Source organism: Theobroma cacao, chromosome 7 (genome assembly GCF_053813885.1).
Source record: "Theobroma cacao isolate CCN51 chromosome 7, ASM5381388v1, whole genome shotgun sequence".
NCBI lineage: Eukaryota > Viridiplantae > Streptophyta > Magnoliopsida > Malvales > Malvaceae > Theobroma > Theobroma cacao.
Window position 1 is genome coordinate 5,316,393 of NC_142645.1, and position 16,863 is coordinate 5,333,255.

General features: G+C 32.6%; 3 protein-coding genes across 4 annotated transcripts; 1 reads left to right on the forward strand and 2 right to left on the reverse strand.

The window, feature by feature from the left end:
• Positions 1 to 2,792: 2,792 nt before the first annotated feature.
• Positions 2,793 to 4,338, reverse strand: LOC18593948 (mitochondrial import receptor subunit TOM7-1-like). Of its 2 annotated transcripts, none has more exons than XM_018125090.2 (2): positions 4,200 to 4,338; positions 2,793 to 3,250 (listed from the first exon to the last, which is right to left on the reverse strand). In XM_018125090.2, the coding sequence occupies exon 2, from the start codon at positions 3,194 to 3,196 to the stop codon at positions 2,978 to 2,980; it is 219 nt and encodes a 72-aa protein (XP_017980579.1). In that variant the 5' UTR covers positions 3,197 to 3,250; positions 4,200 to 4,338; the 3' UTR covers positions 2,793 to 2,977. The 2 variants fall into 2 exon arrangements, with proteins under 2 accessions (XP_017980579.1, XP_088663980.1); XM_088807854.1 differs by having other exon boundaries at positions 4,156 to 4,317.
• Positions 4,339 to 10,530: 6,192 nt separating this feature from the next.
• Positions 10,531 to 12,985, forward strand: LOC18593958 (serine carboxypeptidase-like 44). The gene is made up of 10 exons (XM_007021386.3): positions 10,531 to 10,762; positions 10,894 to 10,998; positions 11,081 to 11,173; positions 11,260 to 11,352; positions 11,567 to 11,655; positions 11,768 to 12,067; positions 12,162 to 12,295; positions 12,404 to 12,502; positions 12,640 to 12,754; positions 12,848 to 12,985. Exons 1-10 carry the CDS (start codon positions 10,531 to 10,533, stop codon positions 12,983 to 12,985), a joined length of 1,398 nt encoding a protein of 465 aa, XP_007021448.3.
• Positions 12,986 to 14,608: 1,623 nt separating this feature from the next.
• On the reverse strand, positions 14,609 to 14,965 carry LOC148761506 (protein DOWN-REGULATED IN DIF1 11-like). The gene has a single exon (XM_088808621.1). The coding sequence runs from the start codon at positions 14,963 to 14,965 to the stop codon at positions 14,609 to 14,611; it is 357 nt and encodes a 118-aa protein (XP_088664747.1).
• Positions 14,966 to 16,863: the final 1,898 nt, after the last annotated feature.

Genomic DNA, 16,863 nt, shown 5'->3' on the forward strand with positions numbered 1-16,863 from the left:
AAATTCTGCTTTTCGTTGTCATGGCATAAATTAATAAATTGAAAGATAATAATGAAATTGATTTGTATTTATTCAATAAAAATAATATTTAAAATATTATTTTTTTAGAATTTTTATTAATAAACTAAATTATTAACTTTTTTAAAGATAAAGAATGAGCGAAACTTCTTCGTCAATTAGAGTACATTTATTCCATATTTGAATAGTCTTTAATAAGATCACTGATATATCATTATATTTAAATAGAAGATTTTAAAGAGTTTAATTCATCAATGCATAATGATAAAGTGGACCAAGTCTTATAAGTTTATGACAACAATTATCAGAAACGGTTCCAATCTTGAATATATTGGTGAAAACCTCAATAACATAATGTATTGCCATCTTAGTTTCACAATTGTTTTCTTTAATCGGATCAACATCATGAGTCATGACCACTCTACTAGTTATAATTACTAAAACACCGAAGCAATACAAACACTGAACTTGTCATTACACTCGAGGAATACAAATTTCTCTTTTGTTTTGATCATTGGCAGAATACTTTTGTACTGCTGTAAGAACTAATTTGTCAAAAAAATGTTCATTTATAGGATAAAGGCGGAGAAGACGTTATAAAAATCTTAAAGAAATTTCAACTTCATAGCATTTATAGGTATTCCACCTAAACATTTAATTATATTCACTTCTTAGAAACAACAATGAACACATTAAATTAAGAAAGAAAAAAAAGAAGAGTTATATATGGAGAATGAGCAAATAGTCAAAGAAAGGACAACCTAATAAAAAATATTCAGTTCTATATTTTTTAATTGAAATATCTTACTCGAACCATTGAATACCATTTGGACAAAATTTTGGGACAATTCGTTACTAAATTAAGGAATAAAGAAGCGTTCAAAATATAAAAAGTTAATCGCTTGGAAGAGAAAGGATATTGACTTGGCATCTGTGGTGGAAGTTGGCCATCAATTCAATCAAAGAGTTTGATTATTGACACTGAAACCCATCCATGGAGGGTGAGGGTTCCTTTTCATTATTAGTTCATACCATTACTATTATTTTTATTTTCATTATTAGTTTTTTTGGAGCTCCTTTTATACTAATTAATCAAGAAACATATGCCGTTAAAATTTTATACCAACTAATAAATTACGATACTTAATGTTCTTGAAGCTGAAACAAAATTGAACAGCTCTAATAAATGGAACTCAACTCCTTTGTGACTATCCTATAAATTTAGCAATTTCCTTGCTATTGAATTCAAGCAACACTACAGAAGTACTCTGCCAGTTGGAACAAGAGGAATCATTACCCTTAAAGCTGCAACATCAGCAAGCTTGATGTTTATGTTGCTTCAGGCGTTTTGGTCATCGTGGTGAGTGGAGCAGTTATGGCTAGAGAAATTGATCCCATCAAGGCATACAATAGTGAATCGAAGATGACTTTATATTGTGTTATTGAGGTTTTCGCCAGCATATTCAAGATCAGACTGGAACTGTCAAGTAAGACTGTTGTGACGAACTTGTCATACTTGGTTCAATATGTCAGGCATTGGTACAGAAAACTCTTCAAAATCTTATTTTCAAAAGCAATGATAAATAGGTGATATTATCCAGAAGCACACAAATATGGAATAAATGCATTTTAATTAGCAATATTTCACCCAATCCTTCTCCGCGAGAGAAGGTTGATACCATTTCTTCTAATAAATGTACACTTGAGAAGCACAATACTATCATATATTTTCCAATTTGCTGCTTTCATATTTTGCGCAACAATAATGTAGTACAATGAACCACAACTTCATGAGAAACTAAATTATTGTCGTTCTTGTTATATATCAAACTATGATCTTAAACTCAATAGAAGCCTACCTTAGCATTCAATTCATTTGTGAAAATTTCTTTCAATTAAAAAGCAATTTTTTTATCGAATTAATCAATTGAAAGGAAAATGTTTTTTCCTTCACTTTTTCTAGCTATTGAAATTATCCATATCAAATGGAGGACAATGCATTCGTAGAAGAAAGATGAAGAAAGATTAAAGAAGCGGAAGCTCCATTATGAAGTCCTGATGCTTTCAACAATATCTTTCCAGTCTATAACACATCACAAACATTGAAAACAGCAAGGGGCATGCAGGGAAATACACAACAAACACATTAGCAAATAAATCCAAATTCTGTTTCTTCCCCATTCAATTAATTTTTAGAATCAATCAAACTCTATATATAGAAGAGATTTCTGATGGTCATCTGAAACTAAACACCTCTACCTAATATCTCCCTAAACCAAGGCAACTTTCAGGCGAATGGGGTTTTCCATAAGCAAGCAAGCCAATTATATGTCTTTCTCTCATATTGCTAAGCTTACTTTCTATCAGCAATTTGGTAGCAGCAAGATTGGTCCAAGCTCATTACAGCATAGGGTTTTAACGATCAGAATTTGGCAGACCATTCATCAATGCACAAGGTGTCTTGTTCTTCTTCTAATCCTACTAATTTCATTGATAGAATGGTTATCGACATCCTACTTGGGAAGGTGACGAGAATGTTGATGAGAAGGCAACAACCTACATTTCCTATGTCTGACAACGTTTGCGTGGAAAGTGTTGATTCTTTGAATTAGCAAGTACCAGGAAATGCTTTAGGGAGGGTAGTGCTATTTCTATGAACCTTTCTTTCATCAACAATTTATGTTTGTTCTACAGTTTTTGCATTTAAACAATTGATATATACTTAAAACTTCATCAACAACTCATGTAGATATCTAATAACTTCATCTCAATCATTGGGTAAAAGTAAGATCCAAATTTTTATAAAATGTACCATTCATAATTATTAATTCATAGGCTTATATAAATAAATCCAACATCATACCTCTAAACATAACACTGTGTAGTTTCGACAAATAGGCTCCATCCATTACACAAAGTGCAAGACCAAGATCTGGGTGTTCGAAAAAAGGCAACCGAATCAAACGGGGCTTAGGAGTTGATAAATTTGGGGCTTGGGCTCAGAGTTCATGCCGATGATGATCACCAAAGGAATGAAGCCATAATGTGTTACCACTTTGGCCTTCTTCATGGTCCATGTGCTCCACTCCTTAAAGCATTGCGCAATCGATTTCTCCTCCGAGCCTTTAGATCCCTTCCCTGCTTTGCCTTTGCTCTTTAGTGAAACCCTAGACGCCATTACCAAAATGTTGTTTATTTTTTGTCAACTCTTCTCAGATTTGTTAGAATAAACCTATAACATTATGAGAACAAACAAGCAATTAGTTCAACAATTTTAGAAATTTCTCTCTATACAAGTGCTGTGAAAAAATTGAATATATTCTAGAACATTTGATATAACAGAAAACCAATTATGAAGTACTTCTTGTAAGATTCTATTCCTTCAATTCTACTCAGACTCATTTTAAACTAATTATTCAAATTAAGCACACATTTTCTTAGTATCTAGGAGCAAATCCACAGACAGCATTAAAAATGACAAATTTAACATATAAATCCAAACCCAAAATGAAAACAACGAATGGTAAATTTTGTATTAAAAAGATAGACACAGTCACACAGGATCGAGTACATACAGCATACAAGATTTTACAGATTTTCTCCAACTCCCTCAAAAACATAGCAAAATGAAAATAAAACAAAACATCCTTCGGATTCTTCTCATATTTATGGGAAAACCAAAAATAATTCACGTAATACAGTAAGTAAAATAAATAATAATAAATGAAAAAAGGGAAAGACGGTAAAAAAACTTTGACCTTGCTGCCATGGCAGTCACTTAGCTGGCTACCATGACAGCCTTCCCCTCTCCCCAAGAAAGGGTTTTACCCTTGCCATTTTACATTCCCCGGATTACAGGAAAACGGAAGTTTTCGGAAAAAAAAAAACAAAGGTTTGGTAGGGCAGCAAGCTACCGAACCCGAGTATGCTGCCATTGGCAGCATCCAAGGCGCTACCAATGGCAGCAAGCGTGGGAGGAAGGTTTTCTAAATCCTCCTCCCCGCCTGTAAATAAAAGAAGAAAATATAGAAACGGGGCGGAAAAAAAAGATCAGAAAAACCCCTAGAGAGTCTCCTATAAAAACACAAAAAAAAAAAAACTAGCATCTCTAGCAGCCGAAAACCACAATCAAAATACCAGAAGGATAGCAGAAAAGGATCTTTGGAGGGGCTCTTTCGTACCGTTTAAAACGAAGGTTGTGGAGGAAAGAAGGGGGCCTTTGTCTCGAGGAATGAAGGAAAGTGGCGGAGCAGTGGAGGCGTTTCAGCTACGGTTGATAGAGGTACAGAGGAGGCGCCGCCTAGAAAGAAAAGAGGAATTTTATAGTCAGGGTTTTAAGAGAAAACCACCCAAAACGACACCGTTTTAAAGGGTGGAAAGGCCAAGGGCCCAATACTTCCCAGACGGCGCCGTTTGAAATTGTTGCGGCCCCACCTTTGAGCAGCAAACGGGCCTCCCAAGCCAAGAGTGAGCCTGAAGGAGCTTGAGATAGGCCCGCATATTATTGGTTGATATCCAGTGGCCTTGGGCAGTACAGAGTCTTCTTCACAAGTCCATACAATTTTGGGTCAGACTAACCCAAATTATTTGCCATGTTTTTTATCTTTAGTTGGTATTCAACAATACTAGTGATTTGTTTCTCTAAAATATGTCAATGATGTGTATTTATATAATAATAGAAATATAAAGATAGAAGTAGACTAATACATGAAATTTATATAGACATGTTCAGAAACATATAAAACATATTTTTATATGGTTATTAATACATAGACAAATAGAATATTTAACAACTAGTTTATTATGTGATAAATAATAATAATAATGATAGAATATTAAAAGATGTTTAGTGAATAAAAATAAAAATGTGTTATTTGAGTTGATTCGATGATGGAATGTGGTCCAAGAATGTGAACAGTTGTATTTCCGAATCACCTTTCTTAACGAAAGAATTTTATTAGGATTTTACCAAAGCATTTGAATAATCCTAATTTTATATTCCAAAAATCTATGAATTAAAGTAATCATTTCAAAATATAATAAAAATAAAAAGTGTTCAATTAAAAAAAAAAAAAATCAATTATATAATCTCAAAGTTGTAAATTAAACATCACATTTATTAATGCATTCACTTTGCATCATCCATGATTTTGCATCATATATGAGACAATTACTTTGCAAATGGGTATAAAACCCCGATGCTGGGACCTTCTTGAGAAGTTTGTAGAGACGAATTCTTTTGAGAATTTCCTAAGTGAGGAAAAACTTCTACACTTCACCAAAGTGTTAGAATGTTCTATGAATAATTTTTTTGATACGAGGTGATTTTTTCATTATTTAAAATTGAAAAATTATTTTATCATTTCATGGTTGCATCATGTGCATTAATAGTATATATGTGGTTTGTGAGTGGCAATCTCCAACGATGGGATCTTCTTAGGGGCTTGTAGAGATGAGCTTTCTTGAGGTGAGGAGAAATTTCTAGACTTCACTAAAGTGTTGGGTGGCCTTGGAAAATTTTTCTGAGATGGAGATTTCATTCACATATCGATAAGAAAATAATAATAAATAAATAATGTCAATAATTTAGTAAAAAAGAGGGAAAAAGAAGAACAAGAAAAAATAAAATATATAAAATCAAAAACTAAAAATCATTATGAATAAGTAAAACCTGATGGCGAAGCCTTTTCGAAGGTATAAGCATGTCTTTTCGAATACTCTCGAGGTAAAGAGGATTTTTAAAAAATACCTACCAAAGCATTGGAGGGGTATTAGAAAAGTCTCCAATACTTAACGAAGAATAAGAATTAAAAAATTAAATAAAGAATAATGATAAAGGAAATATATAAGAATAAAATTAAAAATTAAGGTTAAAATATGATAATAATTGATTATTTAGAACTAGCCACACAATAGGTGTCATGGGGTGCTAATCTTTCTTCGTGCATAACCATTTTTCTGAACCCAACTCAAGAAAACTCACAAACTAGGTTTTATTCTTTAGATAGACCTAAAATCAATTTAGGATCTCATGTAACAGAACAAGTTTAATAAGTGACCAATCACACATAAACTAAAAATATTGGTGGCGACTCCATTTTATGTCGATACGGACGGGTTCCTGGACTTGCACGTTATATGAAAAGAAGTTGGATAAAGTTCATGACCATTATGAATCTGGAAACATTGCCATATTCACATAGTTTGGTGCCAATATGCATTATGAAAAATGGTGAAGTCCTCATCGCTTATAGTGAAAATGTGCATTTCTTTGTAATGGATGGAAAGCCAAGAAGATATCGATTGTATGATTCGGTCAAAGGCACATTCAGAAGATTAAAAGTTGGTGGTATAAGGCAATTGTCTTGAACAATAACATATATGAAGAGTTTGGTTTCACCAAATTCTGATGGCTTGTGATGGCATGAAACTAGGCAATTGATGAAGTTCGATATTGCATTACTTGAAGATGAAGGCGCTTGCTGACATATGCAATGGATACCTGTAGAAGACTTGCTTGGGTGTTCAATTATCAAATTGGTTTCTTTCTAGTTTTTCTTCTATGTCTAAATATAGACAGGACTTCCTTTCATTTCTTAGATTAGATACTGTTTGACAACATTAGTAACAAATTGATGAAGATGTTTTTATATCATATAGATTTTGATTATTTATTGTACAAATAATGATTTAATTTTATGAAGATTGAGACCACATGTTTTTCTAGCAAATTTGGTTTCTTTTAATATCCTATTTTATATGTATCCAATGTTTGGGTTTCTTATAGTTTGTTTACACCTAGGTATGCATCATGATAAGAGGAAGTTCTTTGTTATTGTCTATAGGCCAATGTTATTGTGTTCCCAAGTGACCAATCATGATAATCCTCTTTGCTAGCATATGTGGAATATTAATTGAATTCAATTAACAAGTCAAGTGAGTTCCATGTTTCAATCGTCTGGCAAAGGTTAGCCTCTCGTTTGCCCACTTAATACCACAGATTACAAGCTCACACGACAAAGCTCGACATAAACTATATTTTGACCAAAGTTCTGCTTTCGTTATCATTGCATAAACTAAGAAATTGAAAGATAGTAATGAAATTGATTTGCATTTATCCAAAAAAGACATTCAAATTATTATTTCTTTTGAATTATTCCGTTGCTAATACAATTATATTTGTAGACAACTCACTTTATTTAGGGTCACTCTTGTAAATTTTAAAATTAAATTAAATTAAGGCCAATTTTTTTAAGTAATAACATATTTTAATATTACAAAGAAGCTGATTGTTTCTGACGAAATTTTTTGTAGGAAAAAGTCAAATTTCCATACATATAATGGTATTTTTGTTCAAATCATGATGTCATTTTAATATATTTTGAATTAAATTAGAGTAAGACCTTTTTAAATGATTAATCCAATTTTAGCCCTGCAAAAAAATTGACTTTTTGCAACAAAATTCCATAGAAAAGGTTTGTGCAAAATGTAGTAAGCAACGCCAATGGTTGAAAAATTAAAAAATTTCATCAAGAAAAATTTTAAAATTTCAACGAAAATTTTCGTTGACAAAGTCAAAAAAATAGTTAGACAAGTAGACTAATCGGTTGGTAATTATAGTATCAATCCGTAGAAAACTATTGAATTTACTTATGAATTTTATCGGTGATGAGGTAATTAATTACTTATGGAATTCCATTGATTTTTCCATCAATAAAATTAATAAAAATCATCATAAATAATCTGGTTCTCATCTTGACTCAAAATTCAAATCCACAATTCATAACAAAAGTCAGTGTTGAAATATGAAATCGAAATTTAACCCTAATCAAAATCGTACACAACACAAACCCTTTTGTGGCATAATTGCTCCTAAAAAAAAAACAGTATATATGAAACACTTCTAAAACAAGCCCAAAAACATGGAAGCCACTGTATGATATGTTATCGCTTTGTTATAATTTATTAAAATATTTTGTTATGTAACATTAATGTCTCCGCTCTTTGAAGATTTCTCATTCCAAATCCTGAAAACCCAACAAATGCGTTGAAATCAAAAGTTTAGGATCATGATTTCTTTAATACCATAGGATACAATATTGCAAATCACAAAGGTAATATTTTTTTAATATTTATTGATAAAACTAAATTTTCAACCTTCCTAATATGGAGAAGGAGAGGGCGAAACATCTTTTTTAACTAAAGTGCACTTATTCCATACTTGTGCACCTCTTGATAAGATCACCGATGTATCATTATTCTTAAATAGAGGATTTTCAAGAGTTTTCTTGATTAATGCATCATGACAAAATTTACCGAGTCCTATAAGCTCAATGCAACAATGATCCGTAACAATTCCGGTCTTGAATATACTTGCAAAAACTTCATTGACACAACGCAATGTCATCTTAGTTTCACAGTTATTTGCCTTGATGGGATCAACATCACGAGCCATGACCGCTCCACTTGCCATAATAACCAAAACTCCAAAAGCAACATAACTATTGAAACTTGCCATTGCGACTCAAGGAGTAATTGATGTCTCTCGTTTTGGTTGGCAGAATACTTTGGTACTGCTGCAAGAATTAATTTGCCTAGAAAATGTTTATTTATAGGATAACCATGAGGAAGGAGAGACTAAGATGTATTTAAAAACGTTTTAAAGAGATTTCAGGTTCAATAGCATTAAAGTTTTTGTTTTATGAATTAATTCGTTAAATTTTCAAGCAGAAGAGTTTTTTTATTAGTATAGCATTCAATAATTCTTCAGTTATCAAAACGTTTCAAAGGAGAGTTACATTAGTCTCAAAAAAAAAAAATTTTCTGGCCACCATGTTAAGTTTGATAGTTTGTGAATTTAATGCAGCAAATATGAATGAATCCATTCCCTTTTCAATATTTGAGCTCGAGATTAACATTTTTCAATATTCGAGCTAGCCAATTATAAGTCTTTCTCTCATGTTTCTAAGCTTCTTGTGTTGTTAGCTGGCTTGATGCCTAATTCAGATGTAACTACTTCATTGATTGCAATGTGGTAAAGCTTGGCACTATAGTTTTCAAATATGTATTGACTATATTCTGTTACATGGACGGGTATTACATAAGGATACATCATGTTTTTGACAAATTTTTACATTAATTTTGTAGATACAAGTGTCAATACCCCGTATGAATAATAAAGTATTCAAAAACTATCGGATACAAATAAGTTGAGATAAATTGAAGAGTCCGTGTTACATATTCCGTTAATTTTAATCATTTTGATAGTTGACATGGTGAATTTTTTGAAGCTATTGCTTACATGATTCTTTTTTTTTTTGTTCAAAAAGGATATTGCCTACATGATAACTTAAGGCCATAGTGCTGCAGCAAGGTTAGTTTGTTGAGTATCTTCTCCCATTTGTTTATTGATCTCTAAGATTTTACACACTGAGAAAAGCAAAAATATTTTACAGCACAAGGGTTTCAAATGAGTTGGGAGCTGGACATCGTACGCGGGCTAAGAATGCCACGGCTGTCACACTCAAGCTTTCCATCATCCTCGCTCTTGCAGTTGTCCTTGCTTTAGCATTTGCTCATAATATTTGGGCTGATTTCTTTAGTAACAGCTCTTCAATTATAAAGAAATCTGGCTCAATGACAGCCGAGCTTTTGATCTTTTCAGGGAGTCTTATCAGGTTAATTAATCTTCCTTAGGATTCCCTTTATGCTTTGTTGTTCTTTAGGGTTTGTGGATGGGCTTAATATGCGGTCTCTCCTGCCAAGCTGGTGCCCTATTGTTCATTGCGTTGTACAGAAGATGGACTAAAGTTGAGCTTCATGCAGAAAATGATATGGAAACTGGCAACTGAATATGCATATTTTGTTGGATCGTTGAGAATATTAATAACAATTAAATGGGCCAAAACTTGACGAAGTTAAACTAGTTGTTGAAAAGAAACGATTTACACAATTAATGGGCTAGTCCCTTACCCTTCGAGAAAAGAAAAGTAAATAAATCTCGTTGTATTCAATTATTAAGTAAGAACTTCAATTGATAATTTTAGGAAACATATCTCGTCATAAAAAACAAACAAGTGGTTCTTGTATTTCTAAGTCAAGCCACCTCTTATATTTAGAAAACCAAAAAGAAAGATTCTCGATTCTAAATAGGTTGTCACTCCATTTATATTTCCTTTCTCGAGCTATCATCTTTTTCTCATAAAAAGTGATGTTGTAAGTGCTGTATTCCTCCATATCTGACATTGATTTGTTGCAACAAACTAAACCACTGAACACTTAAATAAGCTATAGTAACATCAAAATTACTTGTCTCAAAAGAAAATAAAAGTTGTTATTACCCTTGGAAGCCAGGGTATTGTTCCAACGAGATTTTGTTTACTTAGAAACAAAAAAAGAAAATTGAAACCACTATATATATATTTTCAATGGAATTGTAGATTACTCAATAAAAATAAGCAAATATTTGCAATCTCTGTTCTTCTCTTATTCTAAGATCTCAATCTATTGTCAATGGATAACAGGATATTCCTTCTTGGCCTTTTCCTGTTCGCGTTTGGCGGTGTTAATGGATTTCCCATGAATGATCTAATCGAAAAATTGCCCGGACAACCAAATGTTACTTTTAGACAATTTTCTGGCTACATTGACATTGATGCAAAGGCCGGTAGAAGTCTGTTCTATTATTTTGTTGAAGCTGAAAAAGATCCAATGAATCTACCTCTCACTATTTGGCTAACGGGAGGTTAGGCTTTTGTATTGCTCCTTAATTTTGTTTGGTTTTTATTTCAAACTTATGAATCCATGTTAGGTAGCAATATTTTTTAATGTATTGACAAATGACAAGAAAAAGTTTAAAATTGATTATATGTTCAGGACCAGGCTGTGGTTCAGTTGGAGATGGATTTTTAAGTGTTGGTCCTTTCATTACTACAGCTAATGCTCATGGTCTTCAAAGAAATCCATATTCTTGGATCAAAGGTTGATATTATGCTTGTAACTTAGAACTTGACGTATAGATTTGTTTCAATAGCTATTGACTTTTGCTATTCACATATTTTAGTGACAAATCTCCTATTTGTTGATTCCCCTATTGGAGTGGGATGGTCCTACTCAAACACAAGCAGGGACTACGAAGTTGGAGATGATAGTACTAGTAAGCTCATGTTCAACCCAATAATTTCCTTATTTTCTTTTTTTGTGTCAATATTTAATAAAATTTTCCTTCATTGTATTTTATAGATAAAGACTTGCTTACATTCATACTCCAATGGTTTGAAAAGCACCCGAATTTTAAGTCTAGAGATTTATATCTTGGCGGATCAAGCTATGCAGGTTCGAAAAATAATCATTTCATTTTTCCATCTGAAAGTCAAAAAAGTTCGTTGTAGTTTCATTTAGTTTAGAATTTGATGAAGAATTAATTCGCTGTTCATGAAAATTGAATAGAAATTATGACCCCTAAAAAATATGTTTCTTTTCGGTTTGCATGTCGTAACCTTTTATATATAAATTTCATTTCACTTATAAAAGTGTTAATTTTTCTCAGGGCACTTCATACCCAATTTCGCTAATTCCTTGCTCGATTACAATAACAACCAATCAAACAGTTCCAAGTTCAACATCAAAGGATTGGCAGTAAGAAATATCTTGATCTAACCACTCTTAAGTCCTTTTGCGTAATTAGTTGTCTCAAAGAAATATTTTTCTGACAATTTTAGGTCTTTTTTTTCTTTTTATCTTTAAATAGTTGGGGAATCCACTTCTTCGTAATAAGCTAGACACTCTTGCAGTATATGATTTCTTTTGGTCACGTGGGATGATTAATATTAACTTACACCAACAAATCTTGAAAGAATGCAATGGAATTGACGAAGACAACTATTCCAATAATGCTACCAAATGGTCTGAACCATGCCAACAAGCCATGGATAAAGCCGAAATGGCTGCTTTTATTGTATCTTCCACGAATGTAGCTAAGGCAAGACGCTTTGATGTTCTTCGAGACCCTTGTGATGAAAAATGGGAAGACCTTGTGTTAGGAAAGGAGGTATTCATGTTGTTTCTCTGTGTATTATTATGAAACGTATTCGCTTTTCTTTTATTTATAATTTATATATTAATCATTTTCTCTGCTGCTACAGGTTACGAAGGTTAGTTTTGAAGTAGATATGTGCATTCCTTTTAGGGCAGATTTCTATTTCAACATTCCGGAAGTTCAAAAAGCTTTTCATGGGAATCGAACCAATTTAGGGTACCAATGGAAGGGTTGTTTTGAGTAAGTTCTCTTATTTAGAAAATTTTGCACATTAGGATCTCGTCCAGTGACCTGTAACTAATGTTTATACTCTTTGTTTTTCTTTTTAAAATCTTCATAATCTACTAGGAAAAGTGGTCTTAAATATAGTGATGCTGATAAAGACATTGACATGCTGCCTGCATTGAAAAAGATTCTCCAACAATCTATCCCTATTACAATATTCAGGTTTGCATTATATATATGTATAATATGTTTCTTACTTGAGACTAAAACAAGTTTTAGTAAATATATTAAACAGAAATTACGTGGCTGACTTATTTACGTTATTTTCTTTTATCTTTTCATCCAATATCATGTTACAGTGGAGACCAAGATGCTATAGTGCCAACCATTGGAACCTTAAACCATGTTAACAAGTTAGCCAAGGATATGAATTTGAATTTGACAAAAGATGAAGCCTGGAATCATGAAAACAAGGTTTTTGGTTTCTCCATTTGTATTTTACTTAATTATTTATTTATCATTTTCTTCTTAATCAATATCATATTAATTTGTCTGATTAATGGATAGGGTGGAGGTTGGATGTACTCGTACGACAATTTATTGAATTTCATGACTGTAAAAGGAGCTAATCATCATGTGACTTTTTCTAAACCATCTGAAGCTTTGTTTATCTTCACAAATATTGTACTTAATCAATCACAATGAGTTAGCCGATCTCAACAAGGCCTTGATGTCTCATATTCTTTTCTTCTGCCTACAAAAGGAAAAGGGAAAAGAAAGACATCATGGTAATTTTATGTTTTGTTGTAACGAAATAGCATTGAATTTATATTTTTTGTACACTTATTGCAATTAAACAATTAATATACATTGAAATTTGTCTTAGTGACGAATGCAAATGCTCTGGTATGATTTTTTGCATATTTTCCCGCCTCTATATGATAATAAAAACTCAAATAAGAAGTAAAATTTAATCTCATAATCAAATCGTTTTCAGTTAATTTGATTAAAAATTGAAAATTGTTCACTCCTAGAGGCCGCTATCGTTTTATTTCTTTTGAACGACTGTCGAGCCAAATTAAGGTTGATAGACTGAACATGATTTGCCAATTACAAATGCAAGGTGAAGTGGGATTTGCTTTTAGTTGCAGTCCTCAGAAAAAAGTCCCACATTAAATGGATAATCCAATAATTAATATTTTTTTTAAGGATGGGCATGAGTTGTATAAGTGCCGAGCTCGGTAACGTGGTCTTGTAACCAAGAGGGGCACTAAAGTGGTCGAATGTTGCCAACGGATGCCTCAAAGAGCTAGAGTTTAACCTTCTTCTTTGTGAAGATCTTGTGCTCCACCCTTACCCTTGGGAAAAGGGACCCCCACCCTCCATGGATGGGTAGCCGATCAAACTCTTTGATTAATATATGATTCCGCCTAGGCACTGAACGACCAACTTTTTATCATTTCTTCCAACTCTATCTTTTGAAGAAAATATGAAACAGAATGTGTAGATTACATCGTAATCTAGTTTTAATTAGGCTATCTTTTCTTTTTACCTTTTGAATTCTTCTTTATTCCTTAATTTAGTTGCCCATATGAACTGGTCTCTTTCTGTCCCTAATAGAGTTGGATTTCCAAAACCTGGCTAAAATATTGGTCATTGTCTAATATTCTTCAGAGATTCTCTTTCTTTTAATTTGAATAAAAAGATCAGAACTCAACTTTTTAAATGAAAAATACAAATACTTATCATTAAATGATATACTCAAATGCCGTTACTTGAGAATTCTTAAAACAGAATAAAAACCACGAAATTCATGGAAACTCTTTAGGAGTAAAGTACCTTGGGACCAAATCTTTTTAGGAAATGCCCTAGCAATTCACTATTTCTTTTCATGCCAATGTCGAGCAAAATTAGGGTTGATAGAATGAACATGATTTGTCAATTACAAATGCAGGCTAAAGTAGGATTTACTTTTACTTGCAGCCCTTGGATAAATCCCACATTAAATAGATAATCCTATAATTAATATGTTTATTAAAGGTGAGCATGAGTTCCAAGAGGTGTCTTCTTCTGATGTTGATGACAAGGCAACAAGCTACATTTCCTATATCCGACACCGTTTGTGTGGAGAGTGTTGATTCTTCGGAAAGGCAAGTAGCAGGAAATGTTTATAGAAGATTTCTCATTCCAAATCCTGAAAACCCAATGAATGCGCTGGAATCAAAAGTTTAGGATCATGACTTCTTTAATAGCATAGGATACAATATTGCAAATCACAAAGGTAATATTTTTTTAATATTTATTGATAAAACTTAATTTTCAACCTTCCTAATAAGGAGAAGGAGAGGGCGAAACATCTTTGCTAACTAAAGTACACTTATTCCATACTTGTGCACCTCTTGATAAGATCACCGATGTATCATTATTCTTAAATAGAGGATTTTCAAGAGTTTTCTTGATTAATGCATCATGACAAAATTTACCAAGTCCTATCAGCTCAATGCAACAATTATCCGTAACAATTCCGGTCTTGAATATACTTGTAAAAACTTCATTGACGCAATGTAATGTCATCTTAGTTTCACAGTTGTTTGCCTTGATGGGATCAACATCACGAGCCATGACCGCTCCACTTGCCATAATAACTAAAACTCCAAAAACAACATAACTATTGAAACTTGCCATTGCGACTCAAGGAAGAACGATGTCTCTCGTTTGGTTGGCAGACTACTTTGGTACTGCTGCAAGAATTAATTTTCCTAGAAAATGGTCATTTATAGGATAACCATGAGGAAGGAGAGATTAAGATGTATTGAAAAATGTTTTAATGAGATTTCAGGTTCAACAGCTTTAAATTTTTCGGTTTATAAATTCATTGGCTAAATTGTAAACCAAAAGAGTTTTTATTATTATTATTATTAGTATTATAGTATTTAGTAACTTCAGTTATAAGAATGTTTTAAAGGAAAGTGACATTAGTCTAAAAAAAATGATTTCCAGCCACCGTATTAAGTTTGATAGATTGTGACATTAATGAATGAAAAACACAAGAGATAGTCATCTCTCGTCTTAATAAATCTTATTCCTTTTTCAATGTTGGAGCTCATGATAAACCTTTTTCAATATTTGAGCTCCAGATTTTCAAGTTGAAATCTTAGAATCTTAACAAGTTGAAAAAATTATAGAACATGAAATTGATAAAAAAGAAATGATATTCAAGTACAATTTGACAACAATTTCTTATTCGTTAGATTAGAGCACACTGCAGGTAATCAGGCACCGATTACATATTATTATTTAAACTTACATCATCTTGTAAATTTATAGGGCATTTTCGATGTCTTTCCACATCTCGGAGCACTTTACTTACAAGTCCTAGCTTCGTTAGGATGCACCTCAATCACGTTAAAGAGAACAAATCCAATAATATGCAGTGACTTATTCTCTTCGATCAATGACCTACGAAGCACATGAGAAAACAGCGTCCAAGCTTGATTCTCCTCTGATATATCCAGAGAAGAAGTGAAAACATTGTCTTGAACTTATAGGTTCTTGCAACGGCTTGCTGTGCTTAGCTATGCCAACGAAAACTCTTATGTTATGGAAACCCAGTATAATCATTCTTCCCCTCTCTTGTCCCTGAGACAAGGGTATGGGGGACAATTTCGGATTCGAGTATAATCATTCTTATGATGATTACAAACCCATAAGATTTGTTTGTGTTATAAATTGGGTAGATTTATCAGAAGCCACCGTTGAGATCTATTCACTGAAATCTAATACTTGGAAAAGAAAATACAAATCTTCCCTCTTTCTATAATCTTTTCTTCGTCCTTTATTGGGATGTGATATATTTATATTCGGGTATTATTCGACGTCAAATTCTTGGATTTGACCTGACATTTGAGAAGTTTGAGGCCTTGCCACCACCTAATGATGCAAAAGAGGGACGTGATTTTACATTGCAAATGTCTGGAGGATGCCCAAGTTTTGGTTAAAATCTTTCTAGGGGTAGCATAGAGAGTAGGCAATTAATGCCTAAATGTAGGCAGGACTTCCTTTCATTTTCTTAGATTAGATATTGCCTGATACATTAGTAACAAATCGATGAAGATGTTTTTAAATCATTTAGATTTTGATTATATATTGTACAAATAATGATTTAATATTATGAAGATCGAGACCACTTGTTTTTGCAGCAAATTTGGTTTCTTTTCATATCCTTTTTTATAAGCATCCAATGTTTTGGTTTCTTATAGTTTGCTTGCACCCAGGTACGCATCATGATAAGGAGGAAGTTTTTGTTATTGTCTCATAGGCCTATGTTATTTTGCTCCCAAGTGATAAATTATATAATTTGCAGTGCAAGATGAGCATATCAATAGAATTCAATTAAAATGTGGAATTCTCAGTACAATCATTAAAAGATGACAAGATTTAAGACATTTATCATAATCTCTGCCAAGTTCTGGTTCCTTTGAAAACCAAAAGGTGGATGTGAGTGGGACTTGTTCATTTTGTAAGCTGATGGCAATAAAATTGTTGACCGCAGCAAGCAAAATGCATTATGCTCTGGTCTAAGG

Bases quoted from the DNA above. Each gene is read 5' to 3' on its own strand.
- LOC18593948 (XM_018125090.2), bottom strand. From the start codon at position 3,196: ATGGCGTCTAGGGTTTCACTAAAGAGCAAAGGCAAAGCAGGGAAGGGA.
- LOC18593958 (XM_007021386.3), top strand. From the start codon at position 10,531: ATGGATAACAGGATATTCCTTCTTGGCCTTTTCCTGTTCGCGTTTGGC. The intron at 11,656-11,767 runs GTAAGAAATATC...ATCTTTAAATAG, and splicing joins TCAACATCAAAGGATTGGCA to TTGGGGAATCCACTTCTTCG. The intron at 12,503-12,639 runs GTTTGCATTATA...ATCATGTTACAG, and splicing joins ATCCCTATTACAATATTCAG to TGGAGACCAAGATGCTATAG.
- LOC148761506 (XM_088808621.1), bottom strand. From the start codon at position 14,965: ATGGCAAGTTTCAATAGTTATGTTGTTTTTGGAGTTTTAGTTATTATG.